General features: G+C 47.2%; 1 protein-coding gene across 1 annotated transcript; it reads right to left on the bottom strand.

Moving 5' to 3' along the window:
- Positions 1-1,977: 1,977 nt before the first annotated feature.
- On the bottom strand, positions 1,978-14,342 carry wnt1 (wingless-type MMTV integration site family, member 1). Its single transcript, XM_055664466.1, is given in 5 exon segments — positions 1,978-2,466; positions 10,531-10,796; positions 13,067-13,172; positions 13,174-13,321; positions 13,509-14,342. Coding segments are annotated over 5 exon segments (1,101 nt in total). The 5' UTR covers positions 13,601-14,342.
- Between the last annotated feature and the right edge of the window lie 9,206 nt (positions 14,343-23,548).

A 23,548-nucleotide genomic window follows, 5' to 3' on the forward strand; every position in this document is an offset into this window, starting at 1 on the left:
AGCCTGCATTGAACAGTTTTCACATCCTCGCATTATTTTCTACCTGCAATTAGTGCTGAGAGGCGAAATAAACTTTCGGCGCACACAAAACCTTTGCGCCCTTGTCGTAGTGTTAAACAAGGAGGCGTAACGAGACGTCCCCGCACACAAACTGGCCACGCTCCCGCGAACAGTACTACTCAATCTTGGCATTAGGAGAGAGGCCTTTTAAAATCAAGTTGACATTGTCAGTGAAATCCCCCCCCCCCCCCCCCCCCCCCCCCCACCAAAAATGTTAAATTCGCTAGGAAACGGATTCTTGTCTCGCAATTTAGCTGTAAACTGACCTGCAGATTTTGGAAAGTAATTTAAAATGAGGTCGTAATCAGGTCGGGAACTCGAAGTACATCTTTTTGTTTTGTTTTAAAGCAACAGTTTTTAACATTAAACTCAACTAATCAAACCGCCGCCTGTTTTTGCCCGGGGTCGCGGTAGATTTTGCGTCCAGCGCTTTTGCGCCCATCTTTGCACGAAAATGCAAGCAAAAGGAAGATGCCCGGTGTTGGGCGCACTTTGCTCCAGAATCGGTCACGGCGGCCCCAGTGTACATTCAACGTTAACGTCCTCTGTGGTGAGGTGGGACGGGGGTGGGGAGCGGGCTGCTGTTCTGATGTTCACCCTATACTAATCGCCAACAATCTCCATAAAATATCCTACAACTTACTAGGACTGCATGAAGTAGAAAACATGCCTTTCTATTTTTAAAGTCAGACCTTTGGCGACTGATGTTTTTGTTTGGGGGGTTTTGGAGGGACTACTCAGTGGAATTCTTTGCCACAGACTGTTGTGGAGGACACGTCAATTGATATTTTTAAGGCGGAGATAGATAGATTATTGATTAGTGCGGGTGTCAGGGGTTATGGGGAGAAGGCAGGAGAATGGGGTTAGGAGGGAGATATAGATCAGTCATGATTAAATGGGGGAGTAGACTTGATGGGCCGAATGGCTTATGCAGGAGGTAGCATTTATGTGAGGCTCAAATACTGAGGGTGAGATAGAACTCATAGAACACTGCACAGTACAAAACAGGAAAAGGCCGTTCGGCCCACAATGTATGTGCTGAACATGATGCTAAACTAGTCTCCTCTGCCTGCACGTGATCCATATCCCCCCATTTCTTGCGTATCCATGTGCCTATCTTAAAAAAAGCCCCTGTCATATGTACCTCCACCACCAACCCCTGTTCCAGGCACCCTCTGTGTAAAACCTGCCCCTTTTCACTTCGCCGCTCACCTTAAAGCGCCGCCCTCTAGTCTTTGGCATCTCCACCCTGTGGCGGGAGAGGTTCTGACTGTTCTACCCACCCTGTGTCTCTTATACTTTTGATAGACTCCCCATGAGGTCTCTCCCCTCGGCACCCGCCGCTCCAGACTAATGTGGCGGCTGCGAAATTCCTTGTCTCCCGCTGTTGTCGGGCAGGTGAAATACTCCACTGTGTCAGAACACACAACAAATGGCAGATGCTCATTCGGAACGTGTGTGTGTTCCTCGGACGCCAAAAAGCGGTAATTTACCGTGTTGAAAATGTTGAACAAAACCTTGCAATAAATTATACGTTGAATATAGATATCTTTGCACAATGTTTTGTTTTTTGAAGAGAGGTTTGGGTGGTTATGGCGTTAAAGTCCCTGACAATTTCGCGTCCTTAAAGGGTAATTTTGAGGGGATAATCCCATATCTTGTTGAGCTGTAAAGACCTGTGCGAGTCTTTACAGTTTAAGAATCTCCCTGAAGTTTATTTGTACCACACATGCACACACTTCTTGTTGCAGTCTTTTTCTGTCCGATAGACTCATCCATGATAGGATTCCCCATTCATTTCCATCTAGGCTTCTCTCTCCCACCAAATACCCGAATGACTGAGTTAACTTGTAACTTGTACCCCCCCCCCCCCCCCCCCACCCCCCCCCCCCCCCCCCCTTTGCCACCCCAAGACCTTCAAAGGCACTCGTGTAGAGTTTGTGTGGTGGTACAGTTCAGGCAGCTAACGTGACAGCACCAGTGGAAAGTGCAGTGGCATCTCTCGGTCACCCGCTGGGTCAAGGTACGGAATCCCCTTCCGCAGCACAGCAAGTCGCAGCCGTCCAGGCCCAGCGAGGTGCTGTTGCACGCACGGCCCGCGGTGCCGGTGGTGCCCATTTTGCTGTTGGCCGCGCAGAAGTTGGGCGACTTCTCGAAGTACACCAAGTCTTGGGGAGAGTGCGGCTTGTGTGCGGGGTTCTCGGGCTCCAGGTGCCGCACGTCTGCCCGGGAGGCGCGGTTACTGCCTTTGTTGTTGTAGATCACACGGGACGCTCCGTCAAAGCGGTCTTTAAGCAAGTTCCCCACTGTCCGAAACGCAGGGAGGCGCATCCAACAGGTTTTTACCGTGCACGAGCCAGACATTCCGTGGCACTTGCATTCCTGTCTCATCTCCGCATGGACTGTCTGTGAAATTGATAAATACCAATCAGTAAATATTGATCTTCCCTGAAAGATCATTAATGAAGCAACAACTAGCGAGCGGTCCTGAACTTCGACCAAACTCATTGGAGAACCTCTGGCTGTCTTAGATCGGACTTTATCTCGCGCTAAACGCGATTCACTCTATCCTGTATCTGTACACTGTGGACGGCTCGATTGTAATCATGTGTTGTCTTTCCGCTGACTGGTTAGCACGCAACAGAAGCTTTTCACTGTACCTCGGTACACGTGACAATAAACTCAACCCAAACTCAAACCCAGACAGAGTATGGGAGCACAAGTGGAAACTCGATGAACTGCAGATGCTGGAATCTTCAGCAAACTACAAAGTGCTGGAGGATCTCGATGGGCCAGGCAGTGTGTGTGTGTGGGGGGGGAGTGTGTTTCGGCTTGGGACCCTTCTTCAGACTGATAAATGTTTTTGCAAGAGGCAGGGTTGGAGGAGGTGTCTGCGCCTATATGTGTGCCTGTGTATGTTGCAGGAGTTAGGTATTGTACATGGCTAAAGGCAACTGCATGTGTAAGTTTCACGATTCTGCTAAATATTGATAGTGCTCTTTCATAGGAAGTGAATGGGCAGCATGGGGTGGCGCGGCAGGTAAAGCTGCTGCCTCACAGCGCCAGAGACCCGGGTGCTGTCTGTGTGGAGTTTGTACGTCCCTCTGTGACCCGGTCTCCCTGTGGGTTTTCTCCGGGTGCTCCGGTTTTCTCCCACGTTCCAAAGACACGTAGGTTTTATAGGTTAATTGGCTCCTGTAAGTTGCTGCTAGTGTGTAGAATACAAAAGTGGGATAGCATAGAACGAGTGTATGGGTGATCGTTGGTCAACGTGGACCCAGGGGGCCGAAGGGCCTGTTTCCATGCCGTATCTCTAAAACTACAACTGTTAGCAAAGTGTCGGCCTCTATTTAAACAGTGTGATTTGGCTAGACACTTCAGTTATTCTATGTTCAAAATCCCACCAAAAACATCAGAGAGTTGTTTGTGGTGTAAACTACAGTATTGGGATTAAGGGAGTCACCACCATTCCTTTCACAAGGTATGGGGGCCACGGATAGGACAGACCAAGCTCCCATAGTGAAATCTCCTCTCAGAAAGACATCATTACACCAAGTAGATTGTTATAACAATCTAGCAGTTTCCTAGTTATGCTTTCTGATATTGGCTTTTTCTTCCAGATGTATCTAATTATGTACTTGAACTTAAGTTCGTCAGAACTTTTGTCACAAGATCAATAGTTCACGTCTTTGGACACTGGCCTCGAAATGTAATCACTCTGTAATTACTCTGTAACATTGTAAGCGCCCTTTATGGGCGACTATTTGCATACCTTGGCAAGGTATGTAAGCAAATAGTTTCACTGTGAGCCAGCACATGTGACAAAAAAGTATTCTATTCTATTCTAGAATTCTGTTAATACCAAACATTGATAAAATAAATAGCTTTAAGGTGAGAGGGGTAAAGTTTAAAGGAGATGAGCGGGACAAGTTTTCTTTATACGGAGGCTAGTGAGTGCCTGGAACGTGGTGGTTGAGGCAGGTATGATAGTGGCGTAATGCCCCTGTCCCACTTAGGAAACCCGAACGGAAACCTCCGGAGACTTTGCGCCCCACCCAAGTTTTCCGTGCGGTTCCCGGAGGTTTTTGTCAGTCTCCCTACCTGCTTCCACTACCTGAAACCTCCGGCAACCACCTGCAACCTCCGGGAACCGCCCGGAAACCTTGGGTGCGGCGCAAAGTCTCCAGAGGTTTCCGTTCAGGTTTCCTAAGTGGGACAGGGGAATTAGATGCACGTAGACGTGCAGGGAATGGAGGGATATGGATTATGTCCAGGTAGATAAGAGTTGTCTTGGCATCATGTTCGGAACAGACGTTGTGGGCCGAAGGGCCTGTTCTGTACTGGTCTCTGTTCCATGTTGTATGAATAATCCCGTGACTGTTTGGGGAGGATTTTGCACAGAGCACACCTTGGGTGCAAGGTCAAATCGCCTTGCTTGTAACTTGTGTATTTTAAGTTATTTTTTATTATTGTCCTTGGGACTGGGGCATGATTTTCCACACAGATTTGCCTAATCTCTCGTGGTAATATCAATGAAAGATCATCACAGCTCCCAGACAGGGAGGCAGAATGACCCACTGTACTGTTATCTCTAGGATGCTTCTCTGATCTCTCAGTAACATTGCAATGGGAGATTAGAATCATGCAACGGAGCCCTTATTGCTAACAATACATCTTTGGAGTGGAGAAAGCAAAGATAATTGTCAGTAACATTATTTGGAACAATTTCATTATATGGCGTTCTTTCACATGTGGGGTAAGTCTGCCTCCATTTTGTCCTTGTCTTTCACCATTGGTTTTGTTACTTTTAATCCACGTGTTTCCACATGTCTGTCACTTGTTGTTGCTTTACTAGTCTACTAGTCTGAACAATTTACAAATCTAGGGGGGGGGGGTCATTGAAACTTACAGCATAGTGAAAGGCTTGGATAGAGTGGACGTGGGGAGGATGTTTCCACTAGTGGGAGAGTCTAGGACTGGAGGTCACAGCCTCAGAATTAATAGATGTTCTTTTAGGAAGGAGATGAGGAGAAATTTCTTTAGTCAGAGGGTGGTGAATCTGTTGAATTCTTTGCCACTGACGGCTGTGGAGGCCACAAGTCAGTGGATATTTTACAGGCAGAGATACATATATTCTTGATTAGTACGGGTGTCAGGGGTGAAGGCAGGAGAATGGGGTTGGGAGGGAGAGATAGATCAGCCATGATTGAATGGTAGAGTGGGCTTGATGGGCCGAATGGCCTAATTCTACTCCTGTTCCTTCTGGCCTTATAACATTGAGTCAGCTTGCTGGACAAACACACATGCACCAGCGCAAGGCTATAAACAAGAGACATCAAATGAAGAAACAGATGGCAATGTATAACATGTCTTCAAGAAAGCAAAGCCTATGTTCTGGTTGCTCTAGAACACCTTGCCATTAAAGGGGCAGCATTTCTCTTTGTTTTGAACGGTTGATTGAAAACTACAGCATGGAAATAATGTCTCGTTCTCTCTCCGGGACAGAGATTGACTCCACCCACTGCCCCTCCAAAAGAGCTCCCTCCCCATCGTGTCAACGCTCCACTCACAACCCACACATACGAACGAGCATCTGGGATACTGGCGGGGTGGATTTGCCGGCGTGTGCGGGCGGGCGGGCATCTTCTGCAATGTGGGAATACGCTTCGCGGCTGCATGTACGACTTTGCGAACGGTTCTATTTCACTAAACAAAACTCACAGCTCCCGAGATGCGGGTTCGATCCTGACCTGGGGCGCTGTGTGTGTGTGTGTGTGTGTGTGTGTGTGTGTGTGTGCGTGTGTGTGTGCGTGTGTGTGTGTGCGTGTGTGCGTGTGTGTGCGTGTGTATGTGTGCGTGTGTGTGTATAGCTTGTCCGTTCTCCCTGTGACCGCGTGAGTTTCCACCGGGTGCTCCGGTTTCCTCCCACATCCCTCTGTAAATTGCCTCTTAGTTCAGATTTGTGGCAGAAAAAGTATCAAATGGATGTGTGAAAAATTAAGATGTAGCGGTGGGGGGAAACGAGAAGGAAAGCGGGTGTGTTGGAACGGCTGCCAAGGGAGCTAGTATGTACCCAATGGGCCGTGCGGTCTCCTTCTGTGTTGTACTATTCTTCGATTTTGTGCTTGGTTTATCTGCTGCATTTGTCTCGGAATCCGCGCTTCACGGCTAGAGAGCAAGAAATGAGGAATTGGTCGACTTCACCGCCAGCCCCACTGGCTCACCTAGGTCACTGCCAGACAGCTAGCACCCTCACTGTTGAGCTCTCCCCCCGACCTGTTTACTTTTAACGTGTAACCTGACACGTTTTACTTTGGGCGTTTCGGCTTCGTAATCTTTCGGTTTATTGGCGTTTCGGCATCGTTTCCATTCGGTTCTTTGGCTTCGACTTCTTTGCTTCGGCCTCTCGTCCGTCGTCGCCACGTTTATTTTAGCTGGTTCTAGCGTCACCTGCGAGTTGTTTTTCTCCGTCTTTAAGCGCCGCTGTGGCCCATTGACCTTCCTGTAACAACTACTAGTGACCCGTCAGAAGTCCTCCCTTTTAACCTCAATTGTGACGGTTTTGTTTTCTCCTCCGTAACCTCCCTTGTGATCGCTTCGTTTAATTCCCACGAGCTGTACTTTCCCCTTGTTTAAACTCTATTATATCATCTACTGTTAAACTCATTCATAACCTGTTTTGGTGTGAAATAAGGAACTGCAAATGCTGGTTTAAACCGAAAATAGACACAAAATGCTGGAGTAACTCAGCTGGACAGACAGCATCTCTGGAGAGAAGGGATGGGTGACGTTTACGGGTCGAGACCCTTCTTGGGGAAGTCCAGAACAAGGGGTCACACAGTTTAAGGATAAGGGGGAAGTCTTTTAGGACCGAGATGAGAAAAACATTTTTCTTCACACACAGAGAGTGGTGAATCTGTGGAATTCTCTGCCACAGAAGGTAGTTGAGACCCTTCTTCAGATATCTTCAGCAAAAGAGCAGCAGGAACGAGGAAAAATTGAAAAGACTAGGCTTGTATTCACTGGAGTTTAGAAGGATGAGGGGAAGGATCTTATAGAAACATAAAAAATGATAACATGGACTGGACAAGCTAGATTGGCTATATTTAAGAGGGAGTTAGATGTGGCCCTTGTGGCTAAAGGGATCAGGGGGTATGGAGAGAAGGCAGGGATGGGATACTGAGTTGGATGATCAGCCATGATCATATTGAATGGCGGTGCAGGCTCGAAGGGCTGAATGGCCTACTCCTGCACCTATTGTCTATGTTTCAGACTGGTTAGGGATAAGGGAAACGACCAGTTTGAAGAAGGGTCTCGACCCGAAACGTCACCCATTCCTGCTCTCCAGAGATGCTGCCTGCCCCGCTGTGTTTCGCCTGCATCTCGTTTCTGTATCCACTATGTCCGACTATTTCCTCTTGTAACTGGCGGGACCTGATGATCCTTCCCCCCTCTTTAAACCGCCATTGTTCTCTGTTGACTGTCCCCTGGGTCACACATGCGACCCCTTTCGCTATCACTTGTCTGGTTTCTCTGTTCTTTACCGCTCTGCTGCTCCGTCTACTTTCTCCTTTTAAACCCAGCTGTAGGCTCGAATGTTTTCCTCACAGAACCTCATTTGTATATTCTTTCATTTCCTCGCTTTAACCACCTCTGTAACCGTTCAATTTCTCCTCTCCCTATCTCCGTGTTCACACGCTCACCCTCTCCACTTGTAACCCCATTTGTGAACTGTCTCCCTTCTCGTTAAGTTCCATTTGGACTTATTTTTGCTCATTATTAACCTTCATTAACCTCCGTGTTTATTTTCCGTTTGCTATGATTTGCGACTTGTTCATTCACCCCCCTTTCAACTTCTAAAGTGGCCAGTTCGCCTTTGTTTTGTTTTCAGCCTCTATTGTGACCTGTTTGTTTTGTCTTCTTTAACCTGTGGTGACCTGTTTATTTTGTCCTTGTTTGTGCTCTTTTATCCGCCGTTGTATCAAGACAAGGACATGGAATTGGAGGGATATGGATTACGGAGATTAGCCTAACTTGGCATCATATTCAGCACGGAGCTTGTGGGCCGAAGGGCCTGTTCCAATGCTGCACTGCTCTATGTTCTACACGTGTTGCATTTACTCTCCCTCCCACTCCTTCTCATTTCTCTTCATATTTCATCCTATTTGCATCCTGCCGCTGTTATCATTCGCTGTGATCTTTCTCCGCATTTGTGACCAGTTTAGGATGTTTTTCTTTTTTTAAGACTCCTCCTCATTTTGCGCATTTGTTTTTTTGGCAGCCGAGCTATTTTTGCAGCACAGTTGTGTATTTTTTTGTGTTCTGCGAGCTGTCAACTTCGAACTCCATTTTGCGCCGTTATTACACGTGTTTGCTTGTTTCCGTTTGCAAACCATGGCATGTTATTGCTTCTAGTCTTTCAGGCCCTCATCTTCCTTCCTTTCCCCTATTTGCTTATTCTTCAAGATGAATTCTGTATACTCCTCTCCTACTCTCGGTGTGCAAGTTGAAGATCATTTCAGTGCTGGTTTGCAGACGCCAAAGTTCAGGATTTGTTTGGAGATATATGAAAGTGCAGATGCTGGAATCTTGAGCTAAAATGCTGGAAGAACTCAGCGGGACCGGCAGCATCTGTGGAAGGAACGGGCAGATGGCGTTTCGGGCCGGGACCCTTCTTCAGATATCTTCAGCAAGAGAGCAGCAAGAACGAGGAAAGATTGAAAAGACTAGGCTTGAATTCACTGGAGTTTAGAAGGATGAGGGGAAGGATCTTATAGAAACATATAAAATGATAAAATGGACTGGACAAGCTAGATGCAGGAAAAATGTTCCCAATGTTGGGCGAGTCCAGAACCAGGGGCCACACACAGTCTTAGAATAAAGGGGAGGCCATTTAAGACTGAGGTGAGAAAATACTTTTTCACCCAGAGAGTTGTGAATTTGTGGAATTCCCTGCCACAGAGGGCAGTGGAGGCCAAATCACTGGATGGATTAGATAGAGCTCTAGGGGCTAGTGGAATCAAGGGATATGGGGAGAAGGCAGGCACGGGTTATTGATAGGGTATGATCAGCCATGATCATATTGAATGGCGAATGGTGCAGGCTCGAAGGGCCGAATGGCCTCTACTCCTGCACCTATGTTCTATGTTTCTATGTTTCTATGAACCACACGGTAAAACGGAGGCGCCAAGAAGCCGCAGATGCTGGAATCTTGAGTAAAAAATCCGAAGAATGCCCTGAGCCGAAAATGTCCGTTCCTTCCACAGATGATGCCTGTCCCGCTGAGTTCTTACGGTAGTTTATACCTTTCACAAAGTATTTTTAAATGGACAATGGCATTTTGAAAAATATGTTTTTACTTCTATTGACCTCAAACACCCTGCCACCCTGAGCTTTCCCTGCCACGTTCTAACCTTCTGCAGCTGAATTGCCTGCTGAGTGACTCACTGCTTTCGAGCAGGGTTAAGGAGGGAGATAGATCAGCCATGATTGAATTGGCGGGGTAGAATTGATGGGCCGAATGGTCTAATTCTACCGCGATCACTTAAGAACATGAGAAAAGTCATTCCATTCACCGCTTTCGCCCTTACTTGAAACGGGACGGTCTTGGGATCATTGTTAAACTCACGGGGTAGGTGGTCAAGGTGGAATCGAGAACTGGCGAACAGAACAATTTTAACCTGTGCCTGATTTGGCAGGCATACCTCATACAAGTTACAGCAGCACCAAGGCCTAACGTTAACCTCGGTGACAATAGCAATAGGTAACGCTACAATGTCAACGGTTGCAACAGTTAAGAGATGCTCCCATAAGCTTTCCAAGAGGAAAGGCGAGCGGCAGTGGAAGTATTCACTTCAGATTCCTCTCTCTCGCTCTCTGTCTCTCTCTCTTTCTCTCTCCCTCTCTCCCTCCCTCTCTGTCCCCTTACGCATCTTCTGCGTACACCCCCCCCCCCTCCCGACAGAACAAGCCTCCACCAGCCTCGCTTCACCACCACTTGTATCGATCGGTCTTTCCTAGTCTCCACTCTCCCTCCAACCAAGCAAGACTTGACACCTGCGTTTCTCCACCCTCGCCCTTCTCTGCGACGTGAAACCGCTCCTCATTTCCTTGAGAGGCCATTGACCTGTATCAGTAACTGCAATTCTCTCTCCACAGATGCTACCCGACCCCTGAGTGTTTGTTACAGCGTGTCTGTGTTGTTTTAATTTCAGATTTCTGCAAACCGCGGAATTTTGTTTTTGCACCGCGCGTCTTTTCTGCAATGAACATAAACATTGAAGATCTTGGTCAAGTCAGTGCTAAACCAAATTGTATTGTCTGCTGTTTTGACTTAACGAACGTATGATCTATCAATGTCAACAATTGGTGAATTCTGGAATGAATATCGCGTCATACAACGCCCCCTTTATGTTGCCATTGGCGAGGTCTAATGCCGCATTTCATGCACTGTAGTCATGTAATTGTTACCAGTCTGCCGGCCTCGTTGTTGTGCAGGTTTGTCAGATAGCGCAGGTCTCTGCCCCTTTCGCTCGAATCCACGAACTCGCGGCCAAAGACGCGTCCGAAGTCAATGTTGTCGCTGCACCCGCCCCAGTGCCAGTCCGCTCCGCCGGGGCCCCGCCGCCGGTAATCGCACGTACACGACTCGATGGAGCCCTCGGAACACGAGCGGGAGACCGAGTGGGTCACCGCCGCGCTGGCCAAAGCGAAAATGAAGGCCGTTTCGCGGCAACCTGCGGGGAGGGAGAGGGAGAGGACGAGGTCGTTAGAGGGAAAAGTAAAGGGTTAGAAAACGAAAGAGAACGGCCAAAGTTTAGAAACAAATCAAGGGGAAGGGTCTCGGCCCAGAGATGCTGCCTTAGCCGATGCGTTACGCCAGCATTTTGTGTCTATGTTTGGGGGGGTAACTTTAAAACGGGACTGGAGAGGAGACGCAGAAATTGAAGGACGGACAGGTAGAGCCGGGGTCAGGGGATAGGCAAAGGAAAAGGGTGGGTAGAGAGGGGAAAGGTGAGGCCGACAGCGAAACAACGTCGATATATCAGCGCCGCTGAGACAGCGATACACACCGGGATAGGAGATGAGGGTTGCGAGGCTACGTAAATGGAGGGGGACGTGGCAGGCGCCCTGTGGATGGGTTCAGAGTCTGGGAACTAGGCAGAGATCTGGAGAAACCGGGGGGAGGGGGTGAGCAAAAATACACTGGCAAACTAAATAGGCAAAGTGAAACCGCGCCAAGGCATCCAGACCCTTGGGACGAGGGAGACGGGGAGATGCAGACATGAGACGAAGAGCAGGAAGCAACGAAGGCGGGAGTTAAGAGAAGCAAAAAACACCGCACATAGTAATAAACGCGACGTTTGTCAGACTTGGTGTAAGCCATTAGAACGGAGTGGGATTAAAAGCCCCAAACGGTGAACCGACTCCAGAGACCAGCGTTCCCAGCGCACGGGAAGCGACGCGTGGTGATCAGAGACTCTGGCAGAGGAATGCATTTCTACCCCCCAAATTGTGTGACGGCGGAGACTTCACTTTCACCCGAGTTGACCTGTCGGCCGAGAGAATCGAGTGGAGGAGTGAATCGCGGCTCGGTGTCTGTTCCCAGAGCGGCCAGTTTGGAGATAGCGAACTCTGAAAGTTCAGCGGCTGTGCACGCAGGGTGAGCTCCCTGCTTTCAGTCACAGACCCGTCCCCTACAGGGAACCTCCCTGATACCTATTCTGACTGGGTCACCTGGTTGTAGATGGAACGGGTGACTTTTAGTTCTCATTGTATTAAAAAGCAACTCCTGACTTGTGCCAGGGCATGCCCAAGATAGGAAGTGTCTCTGGGTAGCTTCACCTGAATTACAGATCAGACTAATTCGCAATTGGATTTCTGCTTTAAAACTAACCTTCACATTGAGCAAGTACTTAAATTAGGGACCAGTTACCTAGCTCTACGACAATATGCGAAATCCGACCTCCTTCTGATCGGACTATGCTAGTGGGATGAGCTTACTGGCTCTGTGTTTCCCGAACTCTCATCCCACACATATCTCAGAGAGGCCGCTCATGCGGTCTAGGATAAGGCGAGGCATAACCAACCCTTCTCCTGACTGGGAATCCGTGATGGATCCGGCCTGTTGTGCGTCACTTTCTACTGATCCAGATCTAGATCCACACTGGTTTGCAGCTTCCATCGGATGTCATAACTTAAATAACTAATAACATTTGGATTTAGATACCCCGAGAACATGGTTTGTAAAAATAATATTAAAACAGTCAAAACAGTTCAAACAGGCTAAAGTGCAGATGTGTCTGTGCGACGTGACCATGGGGGGCGGGGGGCACTTAGCAGGGCCGGTTCAGAGCCGCTATGGCTCTGGGAATGAAGCTGGAACGGGATTAGACTTGGATTGATTGATTCCCATGATAACGACGCGGCAAAATGCCGAAAATCTGACATCAGGAATAACACAGACCGAGAATGCTCAGCGTTTCTGATAGAATATCATCAATCTGAAACATTGTTCACGTTTCGCCCACTGCCTCACCTGCTGAGTATTCATAGTACTTATATATATATATCCCGTTAACCCGATCATGGTCCGCCCGCTCTCGACCAGGTCTGGACTGAACCGGGCAGAGTGTGCCCTTGATACTGAACGATGATCGGGGTACAGAGGGTGTGATAGAATTGGCCTAAATTGGAATCTTAATGCCCCCTGTCCCACTTAGGAAACCTGAACGGAAGCGCAAGGTTTCCGTGCGGTTCCCGGAGGTTGCAGGTGGTCGCCGGAGGTTGCAGGTAGGGGAGACTGACAAAAACCTCCGGGAACCGCACGGAAACCGCACGGAAACCTTGGGTGGGGCGCGAAGCCTTCAGAGATTTCCGTTCAGGTTTCCTAAGTGGGACAGGGGCATAATGCCCCTGTCCCACTTAGGAAACCTGAACGGAAACAGAGACGTCGAGGGAGCATAAACCTACACAGCTGCTCATTCTGGTCTGAGAAGATCCTTACCTCGGTTGACTATCTTGCCGAAGATGTTGGGAGTTTGGGACGTCGGACAGTTCCAGCGCCGACTGCGGAACTGCCATTTGCACTCCCTGATGGCGCCTTGCAGGCCCTCCTGTGACGCTATGCAGTATGCCCGGGTTCTGTCGGATCAGTTTCCTCTGCTTTCTGCTCAGCAGCTGCAAGCTTGGATCCAAAACCAGTTGGACATATTTCGAGTCGGTCAACAGGTTCGAGGAAGAGGCAATATTTACAATACCCCTGGAATAAAAACCAAACACAGAATGCATTAGCTTCAGTAAACAACCCTCAATGTTAATTTCATTCTCGGCGTTATTTAAAACAACACATTCGCACCTGTTCCTCTCCTCCACCCCCCCCCCCTCCCCCAACCATGCAAAAGATACGCTTTTTAAAAAACTGGTGACTAATATTAGTCAAAACTCACCACCATCTCCCGCTGTTATTTACTGCCAGTGTGTGGGACAGTGAAGAGAGCGCCAGAAGCCACAACGTCTTCAATCCCAGAACTATGGTCATGATGCTGCTAGTTAGGAATGATCATAAAGCAAATATCATATCTATATAGTACAGATAGTTTAGTCGCCGTTCCCCTCCCCCACAGGAAAAAAAAATAGAAGGAAGTTTTCGGACGTAAATGTGGGAACAGGTAGCTTTGGTGCGCTCTCTCCAACCTGATCACCGGCGCCTCATAACTGGGGCGCCCTGGCGCTTATAAGTTAGTATGAAGAGCTTTAAAAAAAAAAGTGTCGGCAGCCTCCGAGTTTAGAGGAACAATGGTGGAATCGCGACACATTCTTTCCCCTATTGCCTGCGAGATGGGACGGAAGAGCTTTCCATCAATCTGTCCATCATGCGTTAGTTGAAAGACAGCAGATTAAAACGGTTAATGTCCATGTAGGACCACTTCACTCCTATTGTTCAGTGACTTTCGGGCAGCGGCAAGCAAGGCACGGCTGTGTAACTGGAACAATCCTGCGGCAGCCAGCCTCATTTATCCCCACAGCGAGCCAAAACGTTTCTTCAACATGTGTGTAAATTTAAAATCTGCTCTTCAGATAAAACCAGGGCGCAACGAGAAGGTGCGCGACCAAATGGGGTCGCTTCTGGTGTCGCTTCCTCCACTGTTTCCCAAGAGCATTTTCAAACTGCGACTGTCATTCGTTGGCAATCGCCGCCACATATCGAGATTTAAATGACTACTGACGCCTCTGCCGCGGTTCCGCGTTCTCCTATCGCTGGGAAGTAAAGAGTTTCAGTGTGTCCGAGTTGTCACTGTCTGGGTAGATCTAGTTCGCTCGCCTTTCCCTTCAGGCTGACATTGGGATGTGCAGTATTAAAACATATAAGGACGCCACCCTCGGTTACATTCAAAATATGATCACGTAGGAGACGTTCCTACTGTGGCTGCCCTCGATATCTTTTCCACTGAGATGTTGTGTCCTCTGTCTCAACATTTCAGATATATTTGATTTTTAAAAAGTAGCCATTTTATAATCTCTCTCTCTCCGCTTTTCCCAGTTCAAGTCGATCGTCTGGATTTACATTAAAGTTACAGATTGCTACGCTAACTTCAATGAAAGTACAGAGATGTTTTAAACAGTAGATATCAAACCCCCCCCCCCCCCCCCCCATCTTCCATCGCTTAGCATGTCTCCTTAACTCGCCCCCCTCCCACAGCCAGAACCCCCCCCCCAACAAATTGAGTGTTTACCCAGACGTTCAAGGTGTCAGATTGTGAAGATGGTTCCCCGGTAAGGTACCCGATATTATTCAATCACACAGAGAGTGGTGAATCTGTGGAATTCTCTGCCACAGAAGGCAGTTGAGGCCACAGTTCATTGACTATATTTAAGAGGGAGTTAGATGTGGCCCTTGTGGCCAAGGGGATCAGGGGGTATGGAGAGAAGGCAGGTACAAGATACTGATTGGGGATGATCAGCCATGATCATATTGAATGGCGTTGCAGGGCCGAAGGGCCGAATGGCCTACTCCTGCACCTAATTTCTATGTTTCTATGTTTCTAATAATACATTAAAATGTGTTCGACACTGAACCGATGCTAAAATGTGTTGGAATTGACTAACTTGGTGAGCAGTTCACTTTACAAACAGAAGCTGCGATCTATCGTGTTGGAAGGAGCTGCAGATTCTGGTTAAAACCAAAGATAGACACAAAATGCTGGAGTAACTCAGCGGGACACTGAGTTACTTCGCTGAGTTACTCCGGCTTTTTGTGTCTATCTGCGAGTTATCGTTCTGTTTAATACAAATTGCACCATCAATATTCGCCAAAACCCTCGACTTTTTTTCATCTTATCGGTACCCAGTTATTTATTGCTGAAAACAAGTAACTGGGTTGAATCTGCATTGGACCTGGTTCCGGGGTGAATGTGACCTCAGGGTGGCGCTCTCGTCCCGTCTGAGCAACCCTGACAACGGACAGGTTATTTAATAAAGACGCGACATTCGTTATGCAGGAGATAAAAAGAAAAACAGAACATATTGGGAACTGCTGCAAGATGATCGAACATTAACTCTGTCTGGCGTCACAGGTGCTGCCTGAGCTGCTACTATTTTATGTAATAAAGTCTTGCATCAAATTCCAGTTGAACGGTTCCCATTATTTCACTACTAATTGGCAACTCGCGTTCTCGCCATCCAAGTGCCATCTCCAACGGCAGAGAGTTCAGCCATATGTCCTTAACATTCAGTGTTATCATCATCGCCAAATTCCTCGCCATCAACATATTGGGATCGCCATTGATCAGAAACTCGACTGGATGAAGCACATGCATATGGCGGCTCTGAAAACCAAAGATCTTATAGCGTCGCTCTAAGATCTTTGCTGAAAACAGAGTGCTGGTGTAACGCAGCGTATCAGGCAGCATCTCTGGAGAACATTGACGATGTGACATTTCGGGTCGGGATCCTTCTTCAGATTCCAGAATGTTGCCAGGATTAGAGAGTGTGAGCTATAAGGAGAGTTTGGACAGACTTGTGTTTAAGAAGGAACTGCAGATGCTGGAAAATCGAAGGGTTTCGGCCCGAAACGTTGACTATTTCCTTCGCTCCATAGATGCTGCTGCACCCGCTGAGTTTCTCCAGCAGTTTTGTGTACCTTGGACAGACTTGCATTGTTTTCTCTGGAACATCAGAGGCTGAGAGGAGACCCAATAGAAGTGTATACAAGAATGAGAGGCATAGATCGGGTAGACAGTCAGAACCTTTTTCTCAGGGTGGAGATGTCAAAGACTAGAGGACTAACTTTAAGGTGAAACGGGCATGTTGTTTACAGAGAGGGTGAAGGGTGCCTGAAACACACTGCCAGCCAGGGGTGATGCTGGAGGCAGATACAGTGGAGGCTTTTAGATAGGCGCATGGATATGCAGGGTATGGAAGGATATGGATCATGTGCAGGATATGGATCATGCTGTACTATTCCTTATCCTTGCGACAGTGTGGGATTCACTGCACCCCCACATCCCAAGGACATTGGGGTTGGTAGGTTAAGTGGCTGCTGTAAATTGCCCATAGTCCAGCAGAGCTGATGGCGATGTGAGTTGAAGAAATGTTTTACATAGAAACATAGAAAATAGGTGCAGGAGTAGAGGCCATTCGGCCCTTCGAGCCTGCACCGCCATTCAATATGATCATGGCTGATCATCCAACTCGGTATCCTGTACCTGCCTTCTCTCCATACCCCCTGATCCCTCTAGCCACAAGGGCCACATCTAACTCCCCCTTAAATATAGCCAATGAACTGTGTGGCCTCAACTACCTTCTGTGGCAGAGAGTTCCACAGATTCACCACTCTCTGCGTGAAAAATGTTTTTGACGGGTGCTTGCTGGTCAATGTAGATACACTAAATGTAATTCCCTGTGTCCACGCTGTAGGACTGTGTGGAGTGTGGTAGAATACATTGCACTTGCATGGATGAGCACTGAACAGGTCCCGATCAATGGTACACAAAAATGCTGGAGAAACTCAGCGGGTGCAATTGCACCCGCTGAGTTTCTCCAGCATTTTTGTCCACCTTCGATTTCCAGCATCTGCAGTTCCAAGTCGGGGCGGCCCGGTCCGGGGGAGGTTCGGCGCCCAAGTCGGGGCGGCCCAGCCCGAGGCTGAAGACGGCACAGTACTCACGTGAGGGTGGCTGGGACGGTGTTCTGGCGGTGGTGGCCTGAGTCCGGGGTTCGGCCGCGGGCCAGCGGCTGCGTCTGCAGGACTGGTGGGCGGCAGCTTCAACCACCCCGGGCCGCGGTGTTTGAGCCGCGGGACTGTTTTAACATCGCCCGGGGGGTATCGCCCCAGCGCAGAGGGAGAAGAGGAGGGAAGAGGAGGGCAATCGCCATCGCCAGCCGGGGGCTATGACTTTGACTCTGACATCGGGGGGGGGGGGGGGGGGGGGGGGAGAGTGCAGTGGAGAGAGAAGTTTATTTGGCCTTCCATCACAGCTATGTGATGGATGTTTATGTTAAATGTAATTATGTTGTGTCTGGGGTCTATTTGTGTGTAATGTATGGCTGCAGAAACGGCATTTCGTTTGGACCTCCAGGGGCCCAAATGACAATTAAATTGACTCTTGACTCTTGACTCTCGAAGAGACTGCGACCTAAGACTTTTGCCTCCATCACAGTGAGGAGATGCTGGGTGGACTCACTGTGGTGGATGTTAATATGTGTTTATTGTTGTTTTATTGTATTGTATTATATGTATGACTGCTGCAATTTCGTTCAGACTAAGTCTGAATGACAATAAAAGGCTATCTATCTTCTTGAACACTAACATCCAGATCAAAGGCGTGTGGTTTATTGTTACCCACCAAGTAATCATCCCCCCACTACCCGCACAAGATGGCTGTGGTGTATGCCATCTGTAGAATGGCTTGGCTACAGCGACAGTCCCACTACACCCACGTGAAGCCTGACCCGAACCTTTCAGGTCAAGGCCATTTAATTTCCCCCCTTCCGTCTATTGTCTATTGTCCATTGTCCATTGTCTAGCTCCCCTCCATCCCCGAGAAGATGGCCTTAACCCCGTCACTGGGCAGGCAATACAATTTAAAAAATCTCACACTCATGGACATTTCCATGCTATATAACTCTAAGACTCGATACTAGTTTTAGTTAGGCATACGCAATGGATTATAATTCAGAGCAACTCATGTTGAATCGAGAAAGAACAGAATAATATCAACCAGAGTATCTCGGGCTCTCATCAAATTAATTCACGAAACAAAAAAAGTAATGGGTTTTTAGGCTTAGCGTTCTTGAAGTGTAATGCCCCTGTCCCACTTAGGAAACCTGAACGGAAACCTCTGGAGACTTTGTGCCCCACCCAAGGTTTCCGTGCGGTTCCCGGAGGTTGCAGGTGGTTGCCGGAGGTTGCAGGTAGTGGAAGCCGGTAGGGAGACTGACAAAAACCTCCGGGAACCGCACGGAAACCTTGGGTGGGGCACAAAGTCTCCAGAGGTTTCCGTTCAGGTTTCCTAAGTGGGACAGGGGCATTAAGCTTCATCTTGTTGCTACTTCGCCAAAGTCTCTTATTCACCAGAGTCTAGATCCTTGGCACTGCACTGAGCAGGTCAAGGAGTTAAAACAGGCCAGGTCTTCACAGAACCGACATACAATATTGATATGGAAACTTAAGAGACTGCAGGTGCTGGTATCTTGGGTAAAACACAAATTGCTGGAGTGACCCAGCGGTTCAGGCAACAACTGTGGAGGGAATGGACAGACGACGTTTCGACTTGGGACCCCGCGTCAGACTCCGACAAGTTAACAAAATCAAAGGTCGAACAAACAAATTATTTTAGAAGTGATTTAATATTTATGTTATGCCTTCTCCATATGAGACTGTTCAGAATCAAATTGCTTCAATACAAGATTCGCGTACAATCATTTTCTCTGTCAGTGAATTCTGCAATATTCCTTTGCAAGAGGAGTTGATCATTTCTGGACGAGCGTTTCAGCAAAGAAACAGGCCCTTCGGCCCACCTTGCCCACGTTGAGCAAGTTGGAATCTTGAGCTCGTCCCATTTACCCCATAGCCCTCTAAACCCACCCTATCCACTTATCTGTTCAAATACATTTGACAAATTACAAGTGTATCCATTTCCATAGCATTCCATTTCCCACCTGAGGATCACCATTTCCTGGTACCCCGGTTCATTCTAAGATACCTTGTGAAAGTATTTTCATTCGCTACCTGAAACAAACTGGAATTGACGATGTTGTGCGTGCAATTAAGGGAGCATTTTTTTTTGTCAATTTATGATCAAAACTCCCCTCGCTGTCTACACAGTGTCATCGTGGTTTAAATGGTGAACCAGCAGGTCCTTTAAACGCAGTTCAAAGTGAAATGGCGGATCGATAACAAAACAGTGAAGCATATTCCCAACGGTGAGGAGCTTGGACTAGTGTGTGTTCTCGGGCTCATTGACCAGTTGTGCTCCTCGCGCTCTTTGTAATCCATTGGGTTTAGGCGCCTGACGCTACATCTACAATGTCACTTTGGTAGTATATTGAGTCACAGGCAGGCTATTCTGTAACATGGACTATAATTGCTGATGGGGCCCTTCTCTATCCTCGCTTCATGAAGACTTTGATGGGTAATGATTGGAACTTTCATTTGCAACCATCTATACTGATTAGCGTCATTTATCCCGCACTGTATCCTCCCAATGGTACCCACCTGCCCGGGAGCAATTAATTGGTGGATATCCCAACCCCTTGTTAGTTCTCCGACCGGTCTGACTGTCCCCCTGAATACATTTTATCTCTATATGCTTCGTTGTTAGCTTCTCCTCGCTAACAATGATCCATTCTGCATTTTTCGCTCATCCCCTTTGATGTCTCGATTTCACACCTGATCCTTCCTTATCTCTGTATCTGCCTCTCAGTCTGAAGAAGAGTGTCGACCCGAAACGTCACCCATTCCTTCTCTCCCGAGATGCTGCCTGTCCCCGCTGAGTTAGCCCAGCATTTTGTGTCTATCTTCTGTGTAAACCAGCATCTGCAGTTCCTTCCTTCAGCAATTGATGGATCGGTTTGTTTACGGTAAAAGCAAACGAGAGTGTCTGGGAAGAAGACAGTAGAATTTTTAGACTATTGCTTGGAAAGGGAACACAGCCAAGCCGGACTTTGCAATCGTTCACCGCTTTCAGTTTTTTTCCCTCTGAATCGCTTTCTCATGTCTTTTTTTTTTACAAAAAACCAACAACAATCTGAAAGGGCTCGGCCGTTTCCCTCGGCTCAATCATGCAAATAAACGGATTATCATCCAATCCATTTACGGGGCCCTTTTGTGTTGCTCCAGCCTTTAAAGATTCGAGGCTCAAGCTTGTTTTAAAACTGTCTTCAATATGGATGGAATTAAATTCAGTGGTGAAGACTTATAACTCCAAACATTAATTCCGATGTTACTTCTCCCTCGCAATTGAATAGCGAGATAAAACATATCTGCGCGTAGCGCGAACGTTGTATCTGGTATTTAAACAGATATGTAGATGGTAAATATATATATATATTGTCATATGTAAACGAAAGTGTACACCCCTATGTACGTGTCTGTATGAGTTGAGACATGTGTGCATCGATTCTGTCTATAACTGCTTGTCTATAACGATATGTGCGTATATATATATATGCTATATATAAACACATATACATATATATATATACATATATATATATATATATATATATATATAAACACACATATATATATATACACACACATATATACACACACACACGCACACATACACACACACACACACACACACACACACACACACACACATATATATATGTGCGTATATACGTATATATATACGCACATATATATGTGTGTGTGTGTGTGTGTGTGTGTGTGTGTGTGTGTGTGTGTGTGTATATGTGTGTTTATATATATATCATATTTATTATATATAATATATACATAATATATATATATACATATATATCACATATATATATATATGTATATATATGTGTGTGTGTGAGTGTGTGTTTATATATATATATATATATATTATTTATAAGAAATATATATATATATGGTGTGTGTGTGTGTGTGTGTGTGTGTGTGTGTGTGTGTGTGTGTGTGTGTGTGTGTGTGTGTGTGTGTGTGTGTGTGTGTGTGTGTGTGTGTGTGTGTGTGTGTGTGTAAACGCATGTGTCTTTAGCTGATTGCCTATAATTATATGTATATTGTCTATAAATGAAGATGGACACACAAAAAGCTGGAGTGACTCAGCGGGACAGGCAACATCTCTGGAGAGAAGGAACGGGCGGAGTTTCGGGTCGAGACCCTTCTTCAGACTGAGAGTCAGGGGAGAGGGAAACAAGAGATAGAGACGGTGATGTGGAGAGATGTAGAACAATTGAATGAAAGATATGCAAAAAAAAGTCACGATGATATAGGAAACAGGCCATTACTAGCCGTGGGCTGGGTGAAAACGAGTTACTGACAATGAGAAGGGTCTCGACCCGAAACGTCACCCAATTCCTTCGCTCCGGAGATGCTGCCAGTCCCGCTGAGTTACTCCAGCATTTTGATATTCATCTTCGGTTTAAATCAATTGCTTCCTGCACGCGAGACTCAACAAGACGACTTTGAGGCTGATACAACTTGGGTGGGGGTTGGGGGGTGAATAGAGAGGGAATGCAAGGGTTACTTGAAGTTAGAGAAATCAAATTTCATACCGCTAAGTTGAAATATGAGGTGCTGTTCCTCCAATTTGCGCTGGGCCTCGCTCTGTTGTCTATCTATAACAGTAGGTGTTGTGATTTGTCCGGTCTATTGATCTATATGTGTAGATCTTTGTGTAGATATATCTATTTTTGGCATGGCGTATTTATGCCTCTAATATAACGTAGGATGAAGAGGTGAGCGCTGGAATGTATGTTCAACCCTTACTGCCTTCGCCATTTTATCAACGCATTCGCTCAATGTCACTGGACAGAGTTCACTTCAACTGAAGTGGGATGTGCAGATTATCCTTGGATCAAACCCCAAGTTGTTACTCCTGTATCTTTGTATATTGCTGGCGAGAGTTATTCTGCCATGTTTGTTCCGCACCCTTTGCCCCGAACACATCCCACGCTACCCCCCCCCCCCCCCCCCCCCCCCCACCACCCCCTCCCCCTCACTCGGTGCCTCACATAAACTTAATCCCTGTATTTTTATCACCGAAGCCCATTGCATAACTTTGGTTGTCCCGTCGAAAATACCGTGCGGTGATTGGTCATTAATTAGTGATAGGAGCAGAATTAGGCCATTCGGCCCGTCTACTCCGCAATCAATCATGGCTGATCTTGTATTCACTGGAGTTTAGAAGGATGAGGGGCGGGGGGGGGGGGATCTTATAGAAACATATAAAATCATAAAAGGACTGGACAAGCTAGAGGCAGGAAAAATGTTCCCAATGTTGGGCGAGTCCAGAACCAGGGGCCACAGTCTTAGAATAAAGGGGAAGTCATTTAAAACTGAGGTGAGAAAAAAAACGTTTTCACCCAGAGAGTTGTGAATTTGTGGAATTCCCTGCCACAGAGGGCAGTGGAGGCCAAGTCACTGGATGGATTTAAGAGAGAGTTAGATAGAGCTCTAGGGGCGAGTGGAATCAAGGGATATGGGGAGAAGGCAGGCACGCGTTTTTGATTATGGATGATCAGCCATGATCACAATGAATGGCGGTGCTGGCTCGAGGGGCCGAATGGCATCCTCCTGCATGTTTCTATGTTTTTATATCCCTCCTAACCCCATTCTCATACTTTCTCCCTATAACCCCTTGATACCCGTACTGATCAAGAATCTATCTATCTATCTTTGCCTTAACATTGACTTAGGCTCCACAGCCTGGCAATCTCTGGCAACGATTTCTACAGATTCACCAACCTTTGGCTATAGACATCCCCCCTCATCAGCTTCCTAAAGGAACGTCCTTTAATACAGAGGCTATGACCTCTGGTCCTAAACTCTCCCATTCGGCCCGACCAGTACATTTCTGCTCAAATGGAACGTGCTCCATCTCATTCGATATTTGACTGTATTAGCACCGCCTTCCCTTCCGTCACCACGACTCTGCTAACAAGGTCTATATTCTGGTTACTGTCTGGGCAATTGGGTTTCGCCAATTGGGTTGCCTGCTAGCTATCTTACATTGATGGCCTAGAGGTTTAGAGATGCAGCATTGAAACAGGAACCTTTGGCCCACCGAGTCCACGCCGGCCATCGATCACCCGTTCACACACTAGTTGTATGTCACGACACTCAAGGCAGTTGGGATTATCCCCAGAGTGAATGCTCCCCATCTCTCCCATCCTAACAAAACTTCCATCATTTTAGAGATATTTTATCATATTTTAAACATTTTAAACATATAAAAAGGACTGGACAAGCTAGATGCAGGAAAATGTTCCAAATGTTGGGCCAGTCCAGAACCAGGGGCCACAGTCTTAG

The sequence above is a fragment of the Leucoraja erinacea genome, chromosome 40 (genome assembly GCF_028641065.1).
Source record: "Leucoraja erinacea ecotype New England chromosome 40, Leri_hhj_1, whole genome shotgun sequence".
Lineage (NCBI taxonomy): Eukaryota > Metazoa > Chordata > Chondrichthyes > Rajiformes > Rajidae > Leucoraja > Leucoraja erinaceus.